Raw genomic sequence first — 25,981 nt, 5'->3', positions numbered from 1 at the left:
ATCGTTATCGTTCGTCACTGTACATAATATGTTTGTCATTGTCAGTTTTAATTTGCACTGTTAATGCTAACATATATTTTTAGCAGTTTGTAAGAATTCATCATCAATTTGTCTCGTACCATGTTGATTAATAGATTAATGCATCCAATGAGACAAAAGGTAATTGCCAACCGACGAAACGTATGCGTCTCTGTATTCCGTATTCAATTTGAAAATTTTAGACATCTTAAGCAACTGTTTTTGTGATTTCGTCATGCCCCAACTTGAAACGTTTGATCATTGTATGTGTGTCGTTGTACAGATTTACGTAGACACTACGGCGACAAATTATCAAATTACCAAGTACATCGCCGCCACAGAAATATAGACGTAAAATTCACGTATACGTCACTGACGACACGTTATCATGAATAAAGAAATAAAGAGTAAAATCACACCGCACGTATGTGGAGGCAGCTCTAGATTTGACCCCGGTGGGGTATTTATTATAAACAACGAAAAAGTACAAAGTTACGATGTGTGTGACACTATCTTGGCTATTCAAGACACTTACTTAACCTTTCAGCTGACAAGCTACAGTTTCAGAACAGGAGCTGCATTATTTTCTTTAATAGATTGTGATATAGAATATGAAGCTATTATATAAATAAAATCTTGGAACAAAATAAAGTTTCTAACGAATATACATGTTTTCTTTCTTTTATAATACATCAATGTATATCCATCCTTCCATGGAATATCATTTTGTCAGAAACACCCAATCAACAACGTGGTTCACATAGTGTCCGTTCTCCCCTCTAGGGCGCATGCCCCGACGAAGAGGAGATATACATCCATAATATACAACTTTGCAGGAAACCACATTGGCCTCATCGTTTGAACTAAACACAAAAGCAGTCGCTCTGTATAAAAAGTACACCAGTCATTCATTTGAGAAGTCCACATCCGGGACATAGAAAACTCCACATCCGGGACATAGAGAACTCCACATCCGGGATACTTGAACCACATACGGGACTTGTACAACACAAAAAAACAACAACAAAAAATGATTATCCAAAAACGGACTTGTCACGTGACTTGTGGCTTGTACTATGATAGAATCAGAAGACTCAAGGCTCCTCAATACGTCGATGCAAACAAAAAAATCATTGGCTGCGAGAATCTGTAACTTCGTAGAATCTATTTCTACATAACGACAAGTTTGGGTGCGCCCGTTTGAAGAACAAATTTGTACATCTCTTTTTGGCGCCAAAGTTGAGTATGGCGGCATCAAACGTACATAAAATAACAATAAAACGAGCCTCAAGAGTTAAGTACGCCAAAGCCAGTTGGAAAAAATGGAAGGGGGATGTCAGAAAATGTAGTGAAATTAAGTGGAGGGTTTCTCAAGTGAAATTGCAGGGAGAGATAAACAATAACATGAAAAAAAAAATGTGAATGAAAAGTAGTGAAAAAATAGTAGACGAGGTCAGCACTTGGCATGAGGCTATTTTGGGAGTGTTTATCATGTCTGTCATGTGAGTAACCGAACCCTTACATTCCAATGAACAGGACATTTGAGCGCTTTTGCTAGAGCTAAAAATGAAGTTAGAGATTCTCCTGCAGCGGTTATAGGTTAGATTTCTAGGTTAATGGTCTATAACACACGTTCGCACGCATGCGCATGAGTGTCTGTTAGTGCGGTACCCCTTTGAAACCCAACAAGTTCAAACACTCCGAGTCGTTTGCAAGATGGTGTCGTCCAAAACCAGGCCATTTTAGCTTCGTTACTAAAGGAAATCTACATTTTCAAAATATTTTCACATTTCTATGATACTTTGGAACACGTGGCGTCCTTGCATTGGACGATACCATTCTTACTACTGGGGTGTTTGTGCTTCTGTGGGTTTCAAGAAGGGCACTGATAATCAATACCTTGGACACATCATTTTGTCGTTAAAATTACACCACAAAATCACACACAGCCGAGTAGACACTTTGTCTAAAATTTCAACCACCAGGAAGGAACAAAATAAATACTGAGGCATGGTAACATTTGTCGCATATACATGTGGACTATTCACACTCTCATCAGGCGGTTAGTATTCAAATTTTTCTCTTAAGGGGCCTTGAAGCAGACAGACAGACATAAAAATAATTATGTTACAGCGATTTTTTTCTGAAAATTACACAAGATCATGAATCCGTCGCCGTTGGGTGTAGGAGCGTCGGTTCTACGAGGGATATTCCATATCTGTAGAAAAAGGAGGGGTACCAGTGCACCCCCTCCTGTAATGTCTGGTCATGCGATGGACCGTCCCATAGCGATGACGTCAGCTGGTAATACAGTCTGAAGGGCGCGAACACCCAGTGCGCAAGCGCCTGGCTCTCTATGAGAGCGTAGCAGGACATTGCTACATTGTCCACGACGACCGTGCCGTGTACAGTTAGTGGGGCGTACGCGCCCTTCTCTTCTCTCATTGTCACTGAAACAATCTTCACTTTCCGGAACCCTCCCCCGTCACTGTCCGGCGTGAGCAGGAACTCTCCCGGCCGCGCGTCGCTCATGAACTTGGCGATTCTCGGTGAACTCAGATCACGTGACTCCGTCACAAAGACCAAGTGGGAGGGCGTGGCTGTTACGGTGATATTCCTGTCGTCTGTATGGATGGTGTAGTAAACCCAGGGTCCTCTAGAATCGCGGTCCATGAACGTCAGAACCTCGCTGAAGACGGGATGACCTCCGCTGTCCATGCTCAACACTTTGTCGCCCGGTCTGACGTCACGCATTCGAATTCGATTCCCATCGTCCCTTGTTACCCATGATTCCGCAGGAAAGCAACCGCCCTGGGTCGCCGTTGTGTCGGATTCTGCAACGAGAAAGAAATGATAGTGTTAAAATTTATTTACTTTTGCTGTATATACATCATAAAAGAATGATACTTACAATTACCTTCTTCCTATGTCATGATTATTAATCTTAACGCAGACAGTACCAAAATTTACTTATTCATTTATTCATTCCTCTCAAAACGGGTGGGTGGCCCCTACAACTTTTGAAAGTTGATTGTCAAGGGGGCTGTAGTGTCTACGATTCCTACGGCAATGTCGTTGATTATCAATAATTTTGGCCAGATCTGCCTTGAATACAAAATAGGGACTGCGGACAGATTATGATCTATCGATCTGTCGGTGTCTGGACCTAAAACAAGTTGGACCAAAGCCCACAAGGACCGACAGTACTAACTCATAAAGGAGATTGGATTATCTGATTAAATCTAGCGGAGAGGTCAGAGGAAAGAAACCGTAAACATTTTTCCGCTTGGTAGATAGCATGAGAAGTAACGTTATACTAATCACACACGAGATTACAATACTGACACTGATGTGTGTTTCTAGTCCGGATGCTGATAATTAATCAATTAACCAACCAACCAATCAATCAATCAATTCATCAATCGTTCTATCCATCAACCAATGAAACATTTAATTTAACAGTTGATATTGCTATTGCTTGGAAGCTTTTAAACAGAAATACACTATTGAAACGAAAGACTAATGTTTCGCAGATCGTATAATTTGTTTGAAAATGTTTTTATACGTAGGACAATTGGGCAAGGATTTTCCCTACATGTATTGTCTTGCTTTTTGACCTTCATTTTCGCTCTACAGTATGAAACGTAAGGATTGATTTCTGCCCGCTGTTTCTATCTACTATTAATTGGTTCATGTAGTTTGTAAATGACCGATTTATACCAATTTGTTTAAATCAATCAACATTAAAGTAGCCGACCGAGCTACCAGCTATACACAGAATGTCCTATTGATAAATATGATGTTAAAACAAAACGGAGCATGAAAGTTGTCAGAGTGGATGACGGGTCCCTAAAATCGTAAATACCGTCGGCAACATCACAAGCCATATTCAGACCACATCACTTGTATCTAATACTATTTGCTATGTAGGTTAACTTCAGACAGTACCAATATTATGGCGTTAACGGAATGAGGTCGTGGTTACTATAAGTACATCGGCAAATAAACCATGACCCAATTACATCTGATGGGAGCCTTGGGACAAGAGCTTGTTTTTATATTTGGATTACTTTTCTAAGACGAAGGGCATCCCTGAATTGAGCTTCGAATTTTCTTACTTGTTCTTTTGAAGTTAAGGATGGCACTGTACAATCTTCTACAACTTTAACATAATTCGATCGTTTCATTACTTTATACTAACATATTAAATATGTTACTATGGAAAAACACCTGGATATCTAAATTGAGGTTAAGCTTTGCCTTCCGTTGTTGGTAAAAGTTATTTCCTACCTGGACCTAGTTTCTTAAGCTATCAACCATATGTATTTCCCCATGCATTGGAATACATTGCATTAGATTGTACTTCGTTTTATTAGATTAACGTAAACACTCAAGTAGTCATCACCAGATGCAGATGCCGTAGCTACGGTAGCAGGGCAAGTCATAGTCCTGTGACTTCTGTCCAACAGGTGCCACGCACTACAGCAACAGGAGCAGTGGCAACATGTGTTACCGTACCGTATAGAGTAAAGATTAACAAACTCTACAACCAAATCATTCATTCTGGCTCTCAAGGGATGTCTGGCAAAAGGCTGGAAAACACCTGTGAACCAGGTGGCCAGAAGTAGCAAGCTTAACTCCGAAGGCAATCTATTTTGTGTAGCATATGGTTTGAGCACTAACATGTGGTAGTTTACGCAAAACAAACTTTATCTTTCCTTATCATAAGATGTTGTTGTTATGGCAACAGGCAAAGGCGTCAATCAGCAGGTCAATGAACTCTATAGTGGTATCCTAGCGACAGGTTTAACCAACGCATCGACCTGAGTTTAACCAGGGCTGGATGTTGCGTGTCCGAAAACGCTTCATCACACAGAGTGTAAAATTACTCAAGTACATCTAAAGAGCAGAAGAAAGGCAAGCGGCGGATAGCAAACACCGCCGCATCGTGCAAATCGCTTACAGAAAGAGTCGTCTTGACTTTGCGTTCAAAGGGCTTCTCGGCGACACGTTCCAAGTCAAATACATGGTCATGTGGACGGAATGTAAGAGCGAGGACCGCCTCTTCGCGGCTTGAAAGAGCCAGGCGGCACACAGACAGCCGCAGAGCATATGACCAACCAGCTCGTATCTGGTCACACTGTTCACGTGTTGGGCATGCCTGTAGCAGCGTACCGCACAACCGCATTGAAAACATGCGACGCCACTACTCTACATAGTCATCAACGGTCTTGACGGCCACGTTGAAAAAGAACACTATCCAAGACAAATATATGTAGTAGCAGGCATGGACGTATACGTACTAGAATTGACTGTCTAAGTGCTTGGGCTAGCAGGTATCCCCTTGCTCCCATTCAAGTTTTGAGGAATCGTTTTTTTTTTTGTAACAATAACTGTCCTGAACTTACTCATATACACCCGTTCATATCACACTCCAATGCTATTACACTATGGTTATGTTGGCAGCTACAATTTAGACGCAATGCAGCGGTTATTGCCCTACTTTCTAGAGTTGACAAGATTCAACTCTAGAAAGTAGGACATTTACGTAAGTTATGTACTATTGGTACACTCCAATAGCTAATGACCCGAATGATAGAGTAAATGTAATCTTTCAATTGGTTTGTTTATCTCAAACATTTCAGTGTGTTAACAAAACATAAGTTGCAAAAGAGAACACAAAGTTGTCTCTATCTGTGTCATGGGCTTTTGTGAGGTCGTCTCTTTGTTTTGTTTCTTTGGTTTTCTCGATTGATGAAAGAGAAAGAAAGCCTGATATCCTGGTATGTGACGTTTGGCATAGTTGTCCTGGAGCTTTATGTTTACTACAGACGGTATCACAGACGACCAATTGGCTGTGGTTGCCATATTGTCGTCTCTTTGTTTTTTCTTTGGTTTTCTCGATTGATGAAACAGAAAGAAAGCCTGATATCCTGGTATGTGAAGTTTGGCATAGTTGTCCTGGAGCTTTATGTTTACTACAGACGGTATCACAGACAACCAATTAGCTGTGGTCGCCATATTGTCCCGATTGCCTGAGAGAGGACAAGACAGAGTTATACAGTCCTATTCATAACCACCATGCCTGGACATTGTTGGTACCACAACCGTGGCCACACCGTCCCTCCTCCCAAAGGCTTTTGGGTAGAAATGAGGCATGGCGGCCGCCATTCTTGTGACCTTCCCGGCCGGGACAGCCGGACACAGGGCGCGAGATGCCGCGAGATTACGTTTCCATTCAGAGCAGGCCTCGTGACGAATTCCGGGGGAGAGAAAGGAAGTCGATGGCATGTAAATGACAAACGTTACATTATTATCTAACTGCCGTGCAGTTCCTATCACGTGAAGATACTTAGATAACACATGTAAGGGGAGGTGGAGTATCACACAAGCACCTGTTGGTTTGGGTTACACAGAATCGTTGGTGATGATATTTCTCAACATTGATAATTTCTGTCCAAAGTACACAAAGGAAAATGCCTTCATGGAGTATTTAGACTAAGATGTCAGCAGGCCTTATATTTGGGGCTGTATATGAGTTACTGTCATATGTCAAATGGTAGAAGTTGCCACACATTGTATCTTACACACTTGTTGAGCAATACAGTTAATGTCTATGACTTTGGGAATTTCATGGCTATCAAATTTGCGTGTTTCTTTTTCTTTGTGGTATGTTTTATCATGTTACAACATCTATTGTTCATATACGATAGAGTCGAAAGCTTTGGGGTGTAATTTAACTGCACAAAATAACAAAACGAAGATTAATTGATTTGATATGTTGATTTTTATCGTGCTAGACGTCATGTGTACAATTCTTTTGCCGAGTTATGTCGACTATGTGGATAGCAAACTATCTTTCCTATACTGTATCAGTGAGTGCCATGAGAAAGGGACGAACTCGCCAAACAATGGCAAAGCGAGCGGTGTGACGATCCACCATTTGCAAGACGTCCCACCAACCTAAGCAAATGTTTGGCTTTTCCACGGTACGGCCGTGAAGGTTTCAGAAAGTGTGTTATGCCCCGCCTTCCCCATTCTTAGCGTGTGAAAAATAATTTTGATTGAAAAAAAGGACATCGACAAAAGATGGGTACTCCACTCTATGACTGTGGGGTTGCTGACTCATACTCAGATTCTAGAGGCATAATTTAATTCTACATGGTCTGCGTATATCTATGTATATATTAATATAGGCCCTACAACAGTTTATGTAATGGCTGAATATGATCATTATAACAGTCAACTTGTTGGTTATTACTTAAACATTAAAGTTTTCAAAAGTGATTTTGCTGCAAACGAAAGGTATTTATGGTGTCTTAAAAGTACTGATAGGACTAGAGATCTTTAGAACCCCTATTCATCTGATAACAGAGAACTTGTCGAAAATGGCTAGACCATGTTTGATTTCGTATGAAAGAGAAGTAAGATGTTGACTGGATTTTACGATTGTTTATTGCTGCCATCGGACAACACCCTGCGCGTAAAGCCGCGCCTTTCAACTCCATTATGTCCTAATTCCACCACATAAAACCACTCAGTAATTCCTTTGAAAAAGGATCCTAAGTCGCCCGCTCATTTGGAAGTTTACACTTGACTAAAAGACCCCCAATTCTCGTCCTGATGTGTATTTTATAGGCGTGTAACCTAGGAGATGTGCAAATGACGGGCGGCCATCTTGGTTGGTCTGTGAAACTGACACCGCGGCGAGCGGAGATTCCACAACGTCGTGAGATCTTTAACGTTATTTACCCACTCCTTGCAGAGCCCGGCGAGCTGAAAATGGTTCCCGAGTAAATAGAGAGAAGGTCCTCCCCAAATCTCCAAATCTGTTTAAGAAGGCCACTGGAGACGATACTTTCTGCATGACTGCGGGGGGCACACAGGAGCGAATCTCTCGTGTCTAACAGAGTCAAGGCACATCAACCTCTCAGATAACAGCTTGCTCCGAGAGTCGGAAATACAAATCGTGCCTTCGCACTCATTTGTCCTAGAGGTCTGAATCTGAGCTCGGGCAGGCCTCGGGGCGTGTTTGAGCAGTGCCGGCGCGGCCAGTGTTTGAAGCCCGGCCGCCATATTTGTTCAGGTGCCGCGCCTTGCATGTTTAATTTCTCCGTCAAAGCAGCGGAGAAGAGCTTGCAAACAATTTGTATAAAATTTCTGTCCCCCTGGCCCTCTTCGCTCTTGGCACACACAGCTCGGACAGTGGCCGGGAACGAACCACACCTCCGCGACATAAGTCACGGCATGTGCACATGAAGGGCCCGCCATCTTTGAAACAGAGGTCACCTTGGCAGCTCTTCACTCATCGGAGGCAGAAACATTAATATGCTTTCCGTTTGAGCAACAAGGAATGTGCGATTGGTCTGACACCCAACTGTGAGCAGTCCGTGCCCACAGAAGAAGTCACGGAATAAAACGTCCAAAGGACCGAGCAAGAGGCCAAGAAGAGGCGGCGGAAGGGGAGGGGTGGCCGGACAGTAGGTTGGTTCCACCAACCATCATGATACAGCTCAACCGGAAAACTCAATATTAACTCTCCTATTCTTCCGCGAAGCTACTGTGACGAATGGACAAGTTCTGCAGGAAGGACCGTCTGTCGTCGGCACGCAATATTGGCTCTGCCCAGAGCTTTAATGTTCTGTAGTGTTTGCCCCCTTAGGACTAATTGGACAAGTGTCAATGGCCGTGGTTTTAGTTGAAGGTCGGCCCCTTTAATACTGAACATCTCTGACAAACATGACTTCAGATGGCCACTCTTTCATGGCCCGATAAGACATGATTGAGTAAGCATTGCGTGGGACATTAAGCACCAAGAAGAAATTTCCTGTGCACACTGACCATAATAGTGTAGACTGTACAGTTTTCACTTCTATGCCATGATGCAACAGGCTTTTGAAGTAGGATCTTCAACAAGCTTTTGAAGTAGGATCTTCTTCGATCGTCATAGCTTAGGAGCAGCATAGGACGTCTATGGGCTGCAACATTGGCAGCATCGGAAACGTGTTAGCGGAAAAAGATGGTTTTGGACAAGCTTTGGTGTTTCTACAACTTTAAAATCTACACAGACCGATGTCCTTCTCATTCCCGTACCACAAATGAAATCTAAAACGAATACCAAACAAACCCTGTCTTCGGTAGATTGTTCAACACAAGGTATGCCAATGAAAATTGCTATCTGTTTATTGATGTATTGGCAGGGTTAGACATTAAGTACTTTAGTACCTTATCTAGAAACCTTCCGAAGTGCAGAAACCAATAAAAAGTTAATTTCAATTGCAAGATTGAAGATATCAAGAAGGTGCCTTTTGTGCAAACTCAATTCTACTGTGAAACCAAACATCGTAGGTTGGACAGTACACAAAATACATAGTGATCTCATATCATTATAGACGAAGCTGCAGTTTTCAGGCCATTGAACTGTTGCGCCGATGCGAGTTGTGTCATTTATGTGGGGCTGCCAACTTGACCTCTGACCTAGGTCAGAAATGTCAATAGAGAATGTTGGCCGAAGATCATCAACAGGTTTGCGGAAAACAATTTTTGATTGTTCAGCGCGTCTGATCTGAGCGCCGTCACGCACACAAGTCGTGAGCTACAGAATAAAGCATATCACAGAGAAGGAAACAGAGACGCAGTTCAGCACTACTGTGGACGTCGTGTTGTTCCAACAGATTTGTCTTGCGGCGTCCAGTCGCTGTTGCTAACCCTTGGCGGATGGAATGCCGGGGGAGGAGTATGAATATTGTACGCAGCTATCTCTCGTCGGTCCCACGCAGATCCCTCAAAGCATTCTTGTTGACGCTGACAGAAATCCGGGCCTACCCTCTCAATCCCCGCACTATATTACATCTTTTGAAGTTCAGCACGTGGACTACATTCCCCTGATTCTTCTCTGTCTTCCAACTATATCCTTAAATGCTTCTTGACATCTGTCTCTTTGATGTCTGGTACGGAACAAAGAGCTGACAATCATCGCAAAGACAGGTCTTTTTTGTTGTCTGTGATGCTCTCAACAACTTAAACCCAACAAAATGAAAAATGTCCACAAGCCTAGCAACCCAAAACACCTGTCAATGACCACTAATCCATATTGTAAACAGGCCCAAAATCTTTTTGCTCTTGATGCGACATCTTCCATACAGTCATTGGCCAGCTCTTTGTCATTGGTTAATGCATGGTCTTTGACTGTTACGGATAATTGGAAGTTAATGTAATATCTTCCTTGGTGTTTACTAACTTGAATCACGCTTAATTGAATTACATACAGTGTCCACAATTTGCTTCAGATTGCTTCAACAGATCAAAATACAAGAGTTACTCATTTTGATGGACGATGACAGAAACTATGAGTTAGACTCCTGAGCAACAGCTTGCTTGGGATTCCTCAAAGCATTCCTTAAAGTTGCATCCTGAAAGCTTACTTTAAAGCTTGCACCTTTTTGGTGATTAGGTTTCTTTGCATAGCGGAGCGTTTTGAGACAGGCCGGCTCGGCGTAACCGTTTCTTCCAGCCGGGCATGACAGGAGGGAGGGTGGGGCAGGTACAGGGGATCTCTACCTCGCCAAGTTTCACCTGGCCAAAAGCGCTTCTTAAGGACGCACTCGGAATGCTGTCTAAGATCGAAACCATGGATACAGACCATATATCCACAGAAAGAATTCTAAACACGATATTTGACCGACTTTCACGACAAAATATAAGGAAGATGACATTGACAAAGTGGTCGTATTTTAGGAATACCTTCAGAATACGTGTTTTGATTATTTCTCCTGTTGAACCAAGCATTAACATTTCTTAATCTGTCTACTGTGTGGGTTTGGAACTGGCTATAGTTAACATTGAGTATGAACAGGAATGGGTTTATATGATGACTTATTATATAAGTTGATCCCACCATGAATAGACGATGTTATTGTTCTTTCCTAACATTCTACAATAAAAGCGCAATTACAGATGTTATTTCTTTTGTGCTCATTTGGAACCCATTGAAGAGGATATTCACTGTCCGTTTTGCAACTTAAAGCGAACATAAAGGGCAGTTTTGTCTAATACCCTCTGTTTGTTTGTGTTTACCGAGTGATTTGCAGACCCATGAATCTTTTATCCGCGATTAAAAGACTGGGTAATGTAAGCTCTGGAACCTTTTTTCTACAAAGGTATGAGGAGACCTATGTAAACGTGTTTAACCATCCAGGTCTAAGAAAAATGGTTTTGATTTGCTTGTATATACTCAATTAAAAACACATCCTATGCTTCAGATGACGGTGTAACATTGCACCGTGATCTTCCTAGTTTGGGAAAAGTTTTGGACAACAACATGTCACCAACATGTACACAACAGCGCCCGCAAGACAATGCACTACCCAGGGGGTGTATGTTTGGATGCCTCATCTTAAGAGCCTCTTGCAAAACATGTAACTTAAGAAGCGGAATGGTCCGTGAACACCTTTCCAGCCAGGTAACTTAAATCTCCGCGTTCCGAGCAAACCTTGCCAGGTATGCCAGGCCCCTGGAGGTCGGTTTCCAGGTGTTATCATTCTCACCTGCTTCGATGTGGCGACTGCCACCCAAAAGGTGCTTCTGTGAGTGTTCCAAAAAGTTGCCGTGTGCAAAACGGCGATAAAAGGCAAAGAAAGGCTTGCTAGGAAACGGTTTTACACAGAACAACACAAGGGATGAGTAAACATCTGGAGTTGCAGTGTTCTCGCTTATTTGACGGGGAATGCGACGACATAAAGAAACGTTTCTACTGACCACAACACAACACAACACAACAGAGATGAGTCAGGAAGAAATCCCTGCAGATAGCTCAGACAATGGCAATACTCGGAATTTCGTTATCTTTTAAACGTTTGCTTAGAAAAGACAAGTGCCTCTCCATCAAACATTCGACAGCGTAAAGTCACCTTGCTGAGGTGTTCTTTGTATTTACCTTCCATTTAGAAGAGCCCCGACTCTTGTCTTCCAAAACGACTTTCAAGAGAAGACTACCCACTGTTTTCTCTAAATCGACGAAGCAACAAGTGGTGACAACAACACAACAGGGTGAAGTTGGAGTCGACCTTACCCTCCGGAGGACAATTCCTCACGTCAGACATAACTGTCAATCATTCGTGGAACCCCTTAGAGCTGTCAGGACAAGACTAATGGGTCTGGATATCCCGCAGGTCAAAGCTACGGCAAAAGCATTCATGTTTTCTTACGGTCTTCGGAAAGGTAAATACCCTACGGGAAATAACCATCAATCAAACCATAATAGACGGAATGCAGGACAGAAAGCTCCCTCTGCAAGCTGCTTGTCTAACAACAAAAACCACATCGCTGGACAACTTGCCAGTTTGCACACGAATTATGTTCTTTTTGTCCTTTCAAGAAATGTCCTATTGCATGTCCTACTGTGTACATATATAAACTATATTTCGTTGTAACCATTGAATCTATGGACAGCTATATCAAAGAAGAATATGGTTATAAAAATATATTTAAGACGTTAAAAGCGGGAAAAGTGTTAGCGAAGTTAGAGTGAGCCTTGCAACACGGTCGCCCAGACCTGGCGACAGGCCAACAGTTAATTGGACGACGGCTACTCAAAACATCGTCGTCTGCACCAGAAAAGAATACTCTTTTCATGACCATGATGTCAAGTGAACGACTCACTGTTTTCAGAGGTGGCGAAAGAGTCATGAATGACAACTTGGTGTTTCCCACGTGTTACTTTAGGTCTGGTGTTTTCTCTTCTTAGACAAACGGTGGGCCATTTGTCCAATTGTCGTCAGTGTGGTTTTTAAAAGAAAGACCATTGCTGTACACAACAAGATGCTTCGTAGTTTTAGTTCAAACATAGGATAGAAAGTACTTCTCTGTCAAAATTTTCAGTTCATGGCCAGTGTTATTATGTAGAGGTTCATTTCGCACGTATGACTGTCATCAGGTCTGGGTCAGTGTATGATAAATGGATGGGCAGAGGACGATGATGTCTGAAGAATCTATGCGATGGTTTTTTAGAAAATGAAGAAATTTAAAGCTTACTACAATGTTTATCAGAGCAATGACAATGTAGGAAGCAGAGCCAAAAGCCGAGTGTAGTTGGTTGCCCACGAAAGTTAGTAAAAGTGTGCAGGAAGGAAAAGCTTACGACTATCAAGCTGCTGAGCAAGTTGAAGTGCAACGGACTGAAAGGAGCATATACCAAGATACAGACAGACTTCGTCTGACTCAGATGCTCAGACTCTAAATGAACATCTCTAGCTAGAAGTCCACTGGCTTATAACTGACTGTGTTACTGTGGAAGGTCGAGTGCGTTAGTTCACCGAGGTTAAACAGCAAGGAAGACTCGGGTCCTCCCTCCTGCCTCCCTCACGTTACACCACATCAACTCACCTGCCTTTACGGAACAGTGTATGTGCGCCTTAGACTCGTAGTACACCCAGTCGAACCCCGCCTCCACCGCTAGCCTGGCCAGCATGCCGTATTTCGTTCTGTCCCTGTCGCTTGTGGTGATGTCCACCGCCCTGCCCTCGTAGTGCAGCGACTCCTCGGTGTGAAAGCCGTCCTCGTCCCAGCCCTCCGTCACTCTTAGTTTTACCCCCTCCCACTGATTCATCACGGAAATGGCCAGCGCGTTTAGCTTGTCCTTACATCTCTGCGAGAAGAAAAGAATACCATTGTTAGAGATGAATGAAAGGGTCGCAGTTTACAAGAACCAGAAGCATCAACAGAAGAATCAGGTAAAACATGCACGCAAAGACCTTGATATGAATGCATATAGAACATGATAATCATCACCACCATCATCATTTATCATTCTAGCATCTGTAAAAATGGATAGTTAACAAAGTTCATCTGTCATTATATTTGTCAATTATACAATAGAGTATATAAAGAAAGTTCTCATTAAAAAGAAGTGAAAAAGCATTTCCCATGGCCATTGACATTTGTATCGCTGCTTGATAGTTGAGGCAAATGACCATCTCAATGTGCGACTTGCGGTTGTTGCCATCGCTAAATTATGCCGATGCATGACATAATCAGCACATGTATGATTTATTTCATAATAGAATAAATCACACAATATAATCCATAAGAAGCATCACATTTTTAGTAGTTAGGTCTCAGTCAAACTTTGCAGACGGAAAGTTTTCAAGACATTACACAGATCATAGTTCTAATGATCAAACCTGAAAGGTGTAATTTGGCTTCCTTATATGGTATGTCTTGTTGTGACGTTGATGTATTATACAAGAACCGGGCTGTGACCTACATGTCAAGGTCATCTTATCTATAAATGATAAATGCTTATCTATATCTTATCTATAAATGATAATAATCCCACTGTGACACAACAGACAGGACCCATTTCGTTCCAAAAGAATATCATATCCTATGTTTTATACTGTTATAACAGTAGTCTTATCTTGACTTTTGCATACGTCAATACCAAGACTGAACATTGTGATAAAGTGATTTATGTTCATTGACAGTTCTATGCTAGACTTATGAGTGAAAATATTCCTTTAGATAAACTGCGTGGGAGTAATGTAGTGTAATGTAGTCTGAAGCAGATATCATACTTTTGTTTTGGCATTGATGGGGTATAATGAACCTCATGTTGGAACAAGGTTGACTTGGGTAATGCTATTACAGGCAGATAATGTAGTCCCGTCCTTATGGTGATAGATGGTGGAGAGGAGAGGTAATACAATAGACGTGCTTTAGATTTACACGTGGGAGTCAGGGAAACAGGGTCACCAAGAGATAATTGTTTGATATGTCTTTCCTATGGGAAAATGCTCAAGAGCTAATGTTTAGGTCGTGTTTGTTGGAAGGATTAAAAGTGGATATTGAAAATGGTAAATTGTGGCTAAATGCAAAGCTCACAGGTAAATAAGACAACAGAATTGTGATCTTTCTATGTAGAGCAAAAATGAAGACTGAAAACTAACTTCGAGCATCAAAAACAATCTTTGGATAAAAAGATTATATGTTTTCTTCTATTATTGTCTCACAGTATCAAGCTTTTTTCAAATGATAGGGACCATCGGCAACAAAGTTATCAGAGCCCGAATGATTGCACCGTGTGTATTCGCCGCTATAACAACACGTTTACATGTGTATTCATGTTAGAACTGCTTAGTGTAAACAGCCTGGGAACTTGCGAATGTCAAAAAGATAGCAAAGTCCTAGATATAGGTTTCAAACCAACACCAGTCTACTTGTTTTAGCTACGATTGCCACCATGCTTCTTGTGATGCAGCGATCTCCATGCCTGCGACAACGAGATGATATGGAAAAAACAGACAAGTCACCAGCACTTCTCAGAGTTCTCCTGCTCTGCCTGACAAAAGGCGGCTCAAGGGCCACTCATTCATTAAATGTCACTCACTGAAGATAAGGATCTGAGTGTGTGTGTAGAAGGTGTTTTCTTTCCCGTTCATATCACTAGTTCCACACCCCGTTGATCAGCTATCGCGCGAGCCTTCCATGGGAAAATGCGCGGAAATTCCAATGTACTCAAGGTGGGAATCCGCCGTTACCGCCAAGTCATATTCGTCGTAGGGACGTCCACGAATTTTCAAGAAGACAGTGACAGAACAAACCACCAACAAGGGTTCAAGACAACCTTATTCGGAACAAGACAGCAGGATTTTGTACGACACATGCACGAATGTCCAAAAAAGTATTTACGATGGTGCGACAATTGTACGACAAATATGACTGGGCCGTTCGCAGGCAACCACCCGAGAAACGAGCTCCTTCAGAAGTCCGTGTTGTGATAATAAGGCCCATTGTATCTCGGATGGCGTAATTAGAACAAAATCCTCCAGTAAATCCTCGGGGAGAGATTTTCCACTCTACTTCCCTGTCAAGAGCGACTGTTTATCCAGCAACATCGGTCAGCATGTCGCTGTTTTTAAAACGCGACGTTCCCCAACATCAGAAGCGAGGACAATCCGCAGCCCCAAGGATGGTATCCCGTTACCCTACCCGGGCATTCCTAAGTGGGGATCTTCCCTTAAGAAGGACAATGTAGCATGAAGGTATGGAACGATCTGGTGGAGACGACATTGCAGGCAACGTTGAACTCAGCCAAAGCTGGGTAAGCCTAATAATGGAGCAAGCGGCTTTGCCTTCACTCGTCGCCGTGTGTGGCCTGGTCTCACCCCTGGTCTACCTGTGGCGACCTGTACACAAATGTTTGGTGTAGGAAAACTTGTTCCTCCCCATTACAACAACACTTCATATTTTGCTGGTGTGTTACCCACAGATCCGGTTACAGACTTCGGTTTTTCCTTACTAATCGAGGAGAGGTGTCTATCGCTGTGGGGTTTGTATTTTTAGCGGCAGATATCGCTGATAGGTGGGACACTTATCTGTTGTTTGGAATTCAAACATATATTTCCATTGTTCCTCGTTGTGGTTTATAAGTTGTACAACATCCCAGAAAGCATGTTGTGGTATGGCTGCTGCAAACAGTCTGTGTATGCAATCATAATTATAGATAAATACAGCACATCATTAAAAAAATTAAAGGCAGTTTTATTACAGGCATTTTTATTTTCCATTTCTTTAGCATTTCATGATAGTTTGTAGGTTCAAATGGAAGCCTAGAGTTATCTTAGTACCTGCATTGTTTTGGTAAAGTCCTTTCTTTTGACAACAAATTGTATAACGGATGCTTTTTCTTCTGTTGATTTACTATAATCACCATTCAATTAAAGTCTCATTTCATGATAGTTTGTAGGTTCAAATGGTAGCCTAGAAAGTTATCTTAGTACCTGCATTGTTTTGTTTGAAGGTCATTTATTTTAACTACGAGATTGTATTGCGTTTTCTTCTGTTGATTTATTATAATCACTATGATTCAATTAAAGTCTGATATCGACATCATCAGCTGTTACCAGAACACGTACATGGCGTAACCCATATCCATACAAGAGTAGTGGATTGTTCCCCATTAGCCTATATAAGTCCTATTGTCCTCGCTAACATAATCACAGAGTCCTTGATAAGCCCCTTTGTTAGGTGGTCAACTGTTCATATCAACTGCCAATCATCGCATATAAAAGGTATTGGCTATTGGGCTGTAAATAGGTGGGGAACTTTAATTAACAAATTTGATTAAGACATAAAGAAAGCTAACATGTTTATAATGTGCTACGATAGAAAAAAATTGACATTGAGGCGCAAAGAGGTTAGTTACATGAACTATTATTTCTTTTTGTCAAATAATACAATCAAAGAACGTTTACTCAGGCTTCAATTGCTGGTTATTCGCCTTTTTTCGTGCAATCATCACATTTATGACGCCATACGCTAGCGTTGGTTTGTTTGGTATTAAAGGGATTTAGAATGGGTCACCATTTAAGATTTATAAGTTTATAGTACAAGGCAAATTGTTGATTTAAGAAACAAATTTACCACCTAAGCATTCTGCAGTGTTGACAGAAGAAGTGGTTGCATATATAGAACATAACAACCTTTTTCAACAACCATGCCGCGATATTTGATTATGTTTATTATTGCAGTTTCACCATATATTTCAATGAAATGAAAACATACTTTCAATGTAACTGAACATCAGCGATGTGAAGCGTAAATGTTATGGAATGGTGTTTCATCTGAAATTGGCGAAGTTGACTATACTTTGAAGAATCGTTAGACATTTAGAAGACATATGTACATATATTGTACAATTTGTCTGGCGTTTGCTGTTGACAGGGGGTCTGTGGTTTCACGAAAATGGAAACTTTGTTTTCGGTTTTAGTCTGTTATTTAGGAGCAGTCTTGTTCATCATGTTGAACTGAATCTTTTTATCTTGAGCTCCATTGGATGCTTCATTGATGCTAAATTCGACAGTTGGTGAACTCTTCCAAAACTGGTTCAGTCCAGATAAAGATGGAATCACTTAAAAACTTCTCACCAGGCACTTCTGTGGCCCATTACGAAGATCCTACTAGCCTCTCTGTTGACCGAAGGCTCAAACTATTACCGCTTACAGTCCCTTTGATTTCATCAATGGTCTTACCAGGACCCCTTGATCATAGAGGCACAATCACTCGTTGAGACCACTAGGAAGTCCCGGAGCACTCTTGTTATCTTATCTAGGCCGTTATTACCGTTTCATTAACTCAGTCGGTAAATACAACACGTTTCACTTCCTATGTTAACCCGGGAGAGATTTGTACTGGATGAGTGAGAAGGGCTGTACTGTAGTAGTTAAAGATACAATCAGTAGTAGAGATACAGAAGTTGGAGTCTGGGCAGCAGGGCTAATGTTTCTGCACGCTGATCCAATGTTGTCTAACAGATTAGAGCCTCCCACCCCTAAAGCCTGAGGATTTACCCACTGATTTTACGGGGGGATCAGACCCAACCCTTGCGCACACACACCCTCCATCTCCTGAACGGCCTCATTGTTTCAGGAACGATTACAGAACCCCGGGACGAATCCAGATTACGCTGATGGGCCATCGCCTACCCGGTAATGTTGTGGATTTGTTCCCGTCGAATGCCCATATGCACACGAGGATTTAACAACAGCGGTAAAAATCTTCTGGCAAACTTTGAAAGTTGCAATCTGGGTAAGGAAGACGCCGCCCAGACGCCTGGCCATAGAAAGGTTGACATTTCTGCCTATCATAGATTGCCAGAGAAAAATGGGAATAAATGGTATCAAGCTCTTACACTGCGGTCGTCCTGGGGTTTGTCAACCATTGTATGCTTTATCTCCTACATAATAAAGGCGTGTTTTGTGTACATAGTCTTATCACTGAGAAAATCAGATGGATCAGAATGATAAACAAATTAAGATAGACGTCGTGACCGGGAAACCTATTGAAGTTGACACTAACGTCATGGATAAACTCTTCAACTCTTCTCCAATCCAAATGTGTTTTTGAATCTAAAGTTCATCAGAGACCCGTATATAAAGACCGTATGCAACACACAGCAAGACCTGGTGATAAGGAATCGTGCGTACTGGTATTTTGGTGTTTTTCCCATAAACTTTTAATGAAAAGAAGAACTGGATAGAAAAAACTTGGACCTAATCTACTTACTGTTGAACTATATCATTGGCTTTGATAGCTCTATGAAACAGCCTCTGGCCACTAAACAAGTACTTAAAGATTTGACAAAGATTGTAGAATGACTTTGTGTCTTGATCATAACAAGTTCATCAGGTTTCCTGTTATTCTGCAAATCGTGGCACCTTTCCAGTGTTAAGAATACCCTGGGCATGTTGCTGACGATACTGTTTCAGAGACAAACCTTTACAAGCAGAAAGGCGTGTGTCTCTCTCTTAACAGAAAAACACATGAGCCACTTATAAGAACAAAAACACCAGTGGATAGATTTCACGTTTCCGCCGTTTTCTTTAGTACGTTCTGTGTTCCTCTCAACAATTAAGGAAGTGACTAAACATCTCCTGACTTACATGTACACCCCTCGCCGTCAGTCAAGGTGTGCAACTATTTCACCAAAACGTTGGAGGCATTCCCAAACGACCTCTAGGATTTCATGCCTCTTTAAAGGGGAGGGGCAGTGAAATGAACCAATGAAAGGAGAGGAATGTCTTTCACCTTCGCCATTCATGTTAAATAAAGCGCTGGCCAGGCAGTCTGGTAAAACGCCAAGTCGCTACAGGAGCATATCTTCTCTTGTATTTTGTAAGAGCTCGTTTTTCTGTTTGTTTAGGAAACTGTTCTGTGGGTTGTGGGACAACAGAATAACATGTTTGCAGAGATTCCGTCCTGTTTGAGTTTTTACTGTGCCCAGTTTTTCCTGAGTCTCACAACAATCATTTCCTGGTGTGCTAACTACCAAAAGGTCAAAGCAATTATTCAACATCGACGTTTAAATACACGTCAAAGGTGACGTAGGTCTTTTGAGGGTTTTGCCTCGTCATTAAATGGAAGGGGAGTACCGACAAATGACTAAAGAACTCCACAAAGATGTTGCCATTTACTGTCTGCCAACCTTAGCAACTTAGCTCCAATCTGCAAACATCTCCATAAAGGATTCCCCATGTTCCGATTGTCGCACTGTAATAACTGGGCCTGTTCAAACCCACAGATTAAACAAAGGTTACAAACAGTTACACTCGCCCCGTGTGGCCAGAGGATAAAGTCTCTAAAACCTTCCCCCCATTTTATTCCCGTCCCAGACGCCGTGTTTGTTCCAGTCAGCAGTTGTTTTCCTTGCAGGTGTGTTTGTTACAACTCCGGGGGGACTAAGAGTTCACGGTAGGCCGTACCTGTAAGGTGTTTCTGTCCACACCAAGGTAAATACACACCTGTTCCGCCGTCAAACCCAGCAGTACAGAACCAAGGACTCTGATTTGTGACGTCTGAAGAACCAAAGTTGTACAGATCTAGAATGAGGAGAGATCTCTTACTTTCTCTGCCTAATCCGAAAGGATATGTGGAAGACAGGAACAAAAATCTAGTTCTACATGTTGTTTTTTCTTGGGCAGATTTTGTACAACAGCATATCAGGAATGCATGGTTCCTTGTCAAGTCAGTAGTACTACAGTGCATAGTACCAATGGTACAAACATTTGTCACATTTCTATTGAACCTGTCAAAGAATTTTGACTTTGTGACTTGAAACGACTATTGTTAAGGTAGTCCCAAGTCCATGGGACTACATGTCAAGACCATTGGACTACCTTTACCTTTACCTATCTTTGTAAATAGATTGATATTGAATTTGGGAAGATTTAGAAACCATAGCAATCCCTGGTGGAATTTTCTCGTGAAGTTATGATTACCTGTCAGGTTAGATTCCGTTTTTCATCTCTCATCCTCGCGCGTTTTCATCCCCAATGACCGTGAAGGGGTCGCACATATGTGTGGAATGTTCACAACGATTATTCAGACGGTTTAGTCGGATGTTTCTCAAAAGTCAACTTGTGTACGCAGGGTGGGGAGGATGTCTTACTTCTGCGGTTGCCCTCACATCCTCGTCCGTGCCTCAAACCTCGCGAGAGACGGAAGCGAGAGCGCGTCAACCCGTCGGGGGAAATGACTTAGTCAACTGACATCAAGGACTTTCTCTTTTGATGCTTTTGTGTGTGAGAAATGCCGGCTTTTGTCGCGAATCGTTAGGATAAAGGTGTTAATGTAAATACAGACACGATGTTGTTCTTGTGGGGAAAAACGCCAGACTGGCGGCGTAGCATCTCTCCGGTTTTACAGACATGGGTTCTCAGAAAGGCCTTAACTCGACACAAGACCAGGATGTACTTTAAATTCAAAATGTTTCCTTAAGGATAGAGCACCTAACCTTAACACCACTAGCATCTAAAAAGAAGTATCTATATATTGTAGCATCTTTTGTTAAGGTTTATTTAACATTTCTTTTATCTATTCATGCTCATCATGCTAATATTAGTTACGAGTAAGATAGTATAAACGTCGTTTTTTCCACACATCTGTTCAAATATGAGTAATAGTGTGTCGTTAACGTTCTTCAAAAGTGACATATCTTAAAAGAGAAACTTCAAATGTAACCGTTTGACTTTAATTTTCTTTATTGGCATGATTAAGTTAACGAGCACCACGTTTCCAAACATACTATACACTTTCCTTTCTTTATGTTGTTGAACTTTCCTGAAGTCTATAAAGTGTTCAAAAGGTTGTGGAACGATTTGTTTGAATGAAACCTGATTAACGGAAGTCTAACTTTTTCAAACAAACGGAAGTCAGCGAAAGGTGTATTTGCGAACACGACGTTTATGACTTCCTAAATTGCTAGGTTAGATCAACTACCAGAGAAAATGCACATGTTTAGTTCACCTGTGCAATCTCTTTTCTTTACCTATTAGAAGTGGGAAGCAATGACATTGGAAAATGAAACCTTTAAGTTAATAAATGACTGCTTTTGGGACTACTGGACTAAAACGAGTAGTATCTAGTCTCATAACAAAATTTGCTAGCTCTAGTAAGTGTCATTACTGTAAAGATCTGATGTACATTTGTTCTAATATGATAAAATTGGCACTTTAATTGACCAAAATTGGCGCTTTGTGACACTACTCTGTAACAGTATTTCAAATATAAGGAAACTTAAAGGACAGTCGTAAAAGTGGTAGAAATCTAGAACAGAACTAGTATTACAACATACTCAAACTGTACAGTTCTAGCACATGGTACTGATCTGGCAGTTTTGGTCTATTGCTCCTGTAACGTTAAATCAGGGTACGCAAAAACTTTTTGAAAAAAAAGGGCACCACCCTGGAAATGAAATTTGGTAATTCTAAATTTATGTAGAGTATCACATCGGTTCATCGACAGTGTTCTATCGACAGTATCATGCCAAGGCGTGTTCAGTGTTCAGGACTGCGTCTTCCTGTAACAACTCTCTTGCAGCAGGCATAAGTTCAGAAGGACGTGGAAAGACTGAAGTGTTCGTGTCATATTCCCGCCATCTTCAGGCCCCGTTTGAAGTGCAGTCTGTTTGCTCGGCTGACAAAGAACACGGACGCGAAATTTCTGTCATTCCTTCCAACTTTGTCGCTTGGCACAAAATGGCGGGAAACTAGTCTGAGAGAGAGAAAAGTAATGGACCTTCGGCCAGTGGGTCACGCTTCATGTCGTCTGTTTCTGACACAGATGATACATTTTGGAAAGCTTTGATCTGATTTTCCTGTAGTTACCGAATCTTTTTTACAAGTTTACAGTGCTGCATTTTTCTGCAATCAAGTCAAATGATACAGAAAACGTTGCTGATCGTATTCTTACGCTTACAATTTAAACGAGTATTGATCAAACAGAGACATATGTATCAAAACAACTACTTCATATGGCGCACAGTATATCATAGTCCACTATATGTTGACAAAATCTGTTTGTGTTTGTTCCAAGTACTCCAGAACTCTAGATTCGCGCACGGGGATCTGACCTTTGCTTCGTCGAGTGGCGGGAAAGCCCATGGGGCAAAAATCAGACGACATTGACGGTGACTGGGAACGACGTATCGTTCCCAGGATCTTTAGTGAGATAAAAGATGCGTGCCACACGGAAATGGGTTTGGGTCTGAGAAAAAAGATGAGCCTCTGCGGCGCATACTGATGAGGTGATTAGGCTAAGAGCGTCTGTAAAGTTGCTACTGGGTGGTTGGAGGGGGAGGGGGGTGGACGGGCTGTCGCATTTCACACATGCCAAGTCCTAGCGAACAAACATCACGCGCGTCGACTCGCACAGGCGGTTTTGACTCTGTCAGGAGGGCTTAAGTTCCCGCAATTAACACAAAACTAGTTTTATGGTAGATTTAACGCGCTTTTGGAACGGTAAGGCGAGAAAATCCGCGCGGAATGAGTCGCAAACAGGCCGCGCTGGGAGAGGGATTGGGCGAGTGAAGGCTACAGAATAGCGGGGAGGGATTCCGAAGTCGATGTGTTTACTTAGTTCGGCATAAAGGGCCACATTGTGCCCCTGTGACTTCAAACAAAATATCGTGATTGGGACAGACAAGCTGCGACCCGACTTTCCCTTTTACACACTAACGCGGCACACAACAGAGGCATAATTCCAATTCACCGAACGAATTAAAAATGACGACGTCGTCGACATGGCTAGCGCCAAACTTGATCGAGCCGTACGGAGTTGTTTGACCCGATGTCCCGAAAGAGAGGGCGCACGGGCCCCCCGACTCACACACACGACTCTCCAAGGTAACACATTAGTACAGTCACGACATGAAGACACACGATTCTGGTGCCGCCTTGGACAAATCAGCGAGCTTCATTTGATTATCCCGGCTGATGCGGCGAATTGCCCGTGCCATGGGACCGCGTGTAAGAAAAACACACTAAAGTCCAGAGTACCCCCACGAGTATGTGTACATGTATGTGTGTGCGAGTGTGCTACAGATTGAAGGGCCCCAGACAGGCAAGCAGGTAAACAAAGCCGAATCGGTCGGAGTAAAAGCAAACGTTCAAAGATCGAAGCTCTGATGGCCGACCTGGTCCATTGTTTCCGCCAACCGGCCCTGCTAAATATTTAAACGTGCATTGGCCTCAAGTTTACAAGCCAAGCCAACACATTAGCACGGTACACAGAGCCCTCGGGAGAAATATTACCCCATACATCATATGTTCAGGGCATGACGGCTGAAAATTGGACGGTGGCAAAGGTCGTGCCTCAGGTAATCAGCGACGTCGACACAATGTGGACGAACAGAACGGACTTGATGGTAGCGAAGATATCAAGGTACGATAAAAAACGTTCAAATATCGTCACCCCTGACACAGGGAGGGCAAATAGTCATTTCCTTTGGTCATAGTCCTGTTGGTTTTTCGCTCAATACACTTCTGTGGCTAAGTATACAAACCAGGGAGGATTTTTTTCTGCTGTGGGAAAACTGTGCGACACGGGGGGAGGGTAGCTACAAGCTGCCTGGTTTCGCGTTCGCAGCCGTGCTGTCCCGAAAAACCTTTTAATGTTTTACGCGGGGTAAAGCCTGTTCAAACATGGGGGATAAGTGTCTCGGCGACAGTAAATCTCCCACATTTCCACAGAATCTCGGTGGCCGCGGGCGAGGCCGGCTAAGTGCCCGTGTGCCGAGCCCGTGTTCCCCGCCTGTAAGCCCGACGCTCCTACGTCGCTGGCGTCGTGCGGGGAGCCCGTGATCTAAATTGGGGAACGATTTGGTCGTGTGTTTGCCCAGTTTGCTCGCCCTTTCTCCAACGCTGTAAACAAGGCTTTGACTGTTTGCGGAGGGGGGGACCTCCATATTGCCGACATTTTGCTTGTCATTTCCCCTAACGTAAAGGTACGGCGGCTGACAGGGTTTCCTCTGGGACTCTAATCGGCACACGCACATTCCGTTATTCTTTCACCTGCTAGCTTTGTCGCCGTGTTAGGGTCTAGCGGGCAAAGCGCAGCTAAACCCGTACCTTTCAACTTTTAAAATGGCTCCACAAAAGGACAAAAGCTTCCAATACACGATATATAAACAAGGGGGTTTGCGAGAGAACGGGATCGGTGAAATGGAAGTAATTACAACTCACCTGTGTCATGAATCGGTCAGCCCCCGTTTTTTCCTCATCCTTGAAGATTATGTCTGTGTTGAAATTTTGTTTCAGAGTATGGAAACGCTCGGAGTCGCGAGTAATCCGTCCGTTGAACAGGCCAGAGGCCCCAAAGGTGTTCTCGGAGACCGCCGGCATCTGTTGCTTGTACACGAAGGGGGTGAGCTTGCGAGGGTGCCGTCGCCGGCCGAACCTTCCCCCGGGCCCGCAGGCCTCGCTCGGTCCCCAGTGCGTTCCCAACGCCGATATCGCGACCAGTGTGACCATCCACCGCGCTAGTACCCCCGCCATAACTCTCCAAGCAGTGCTCCTCTGTCTTTATGTCGAACCGTGCTGGCTCCTCGTCTCGGGCTCGTTTGACGGCCTCGCTGTAGTGTGATGTAGGTAAATATAACGCTCCGAGCCGTCTGTCTGTGAGCAAGGTTGTGTGAGGTGTGTCGCACTTGGCCCTTGTCACAAGCGTCGGCCGCTTCGGCTCGCGGCGGTATGTATTCCCTTCTCCTCGCACCTCCCTATTAACGGGTAAATTCCATGCGACCAGCTTTTATGTCGTTTTGTGCCCGTCAAGGCTTCTCCTACCCACCCTGGCGACGTGAGGAAGTCATGACACATCCGCGGCTTGCGGTTTTCTAGAAAGAAGGGTCGACTCGCGATTGGTCAGCTTTTGTGCTTCGATGAAGCAAGGCAGAAAGCGGCACCTCCTTCTAGCCGCAAGGCCCGACTCCCCGGAACACGGTCATCGTCCAAAAGTCGCGGGGAAGCCTCTCTGTCGTCACACCACAAATCGGTTGGTTGTCCTTCGCAATGGGGTCACTCTCTCGTCGCAAATTGGAAAATTCAATACAGCATCAACGCTTGCCAGTCCGACGCCCTTTTTTTTCCTCTGGGGAGATCCTTGGGTAGCTCCGTCCGCGATTGCCTCCTCT

At 43.0% G+C, this 25,981-nt stretch overlaps 1 protein-coding gene across 1 annotated transcript; it reads right to left on the bottom strand.

The window, feature by feature from the left end:
• Positions 1-445: 445 nt before the first annotated feature.
• LOC118403211 (sonic hedgehog protein A-like) lies at positions 446-25,981 on the bottom strand. Its single transcript, XM_035801797.1, has 3 exons — positions 25,035-25,981; positions 13,402-13,663; positions 446-2,852 (listed from the first exon to the last, which is right to left on the bottom strand). The coding sequence occupies exons 1-3, from the start codon at positions 25,344-25,346 to the stop codon at positions 2,179-2,181; spliced, it is 1,248 nt and encodes a 415-aa protein (XP_035657690.1). The 5' UTR covers positions 25,347-25,981; the 3' UTR covers positions 446-2,178.

Source organism: Branchiostoma floridae, chromosome 16 (assembly GCF_000003815.2).
Source record: "Branchiostoma floridae strain S238N-H82 chromosome 16, Bfl_VNyyK, whole genome shotgun sequence".
In the NCBI taxonomy this organism is placed as follows: Eukaryota; Metazoa; Chordata; class Leptocardii; order Amphioxiformes; family Branchiostomatidae; genus Branchiostoma; species Branchiostoma floridae.
The sequence above is the reverse complement of the archived record's forward strand: the minus strand, read 5'-3'. Positions and strand labels throughout refer to the sequence as shown.

Bases quoted from the DNA above. Each gene is read 5' to 3' on its own strand.
- LOC118403211 (XM_035801797.1), bottom strand. From the start codon at position 25,346: ATGGCGGGGGTACTAGCGCGGTGGATGGTCACACTGGTCGCGATATCG. The intron at 13,664-25,034 runs GTGAGTTGTAAT...TTCTTCTCGCAG, and splicing joins CTGACCGATTCATGACACAG to AGATGTAAGGACAAGCTAAA. The intron at 2,853-13,401 runs GTGAGTTGATGT...TTCTCGTTGCAG, and splicing joins ACACTGTTCCGTAAAGGCAG to AATCCGACACAACGGCGACC.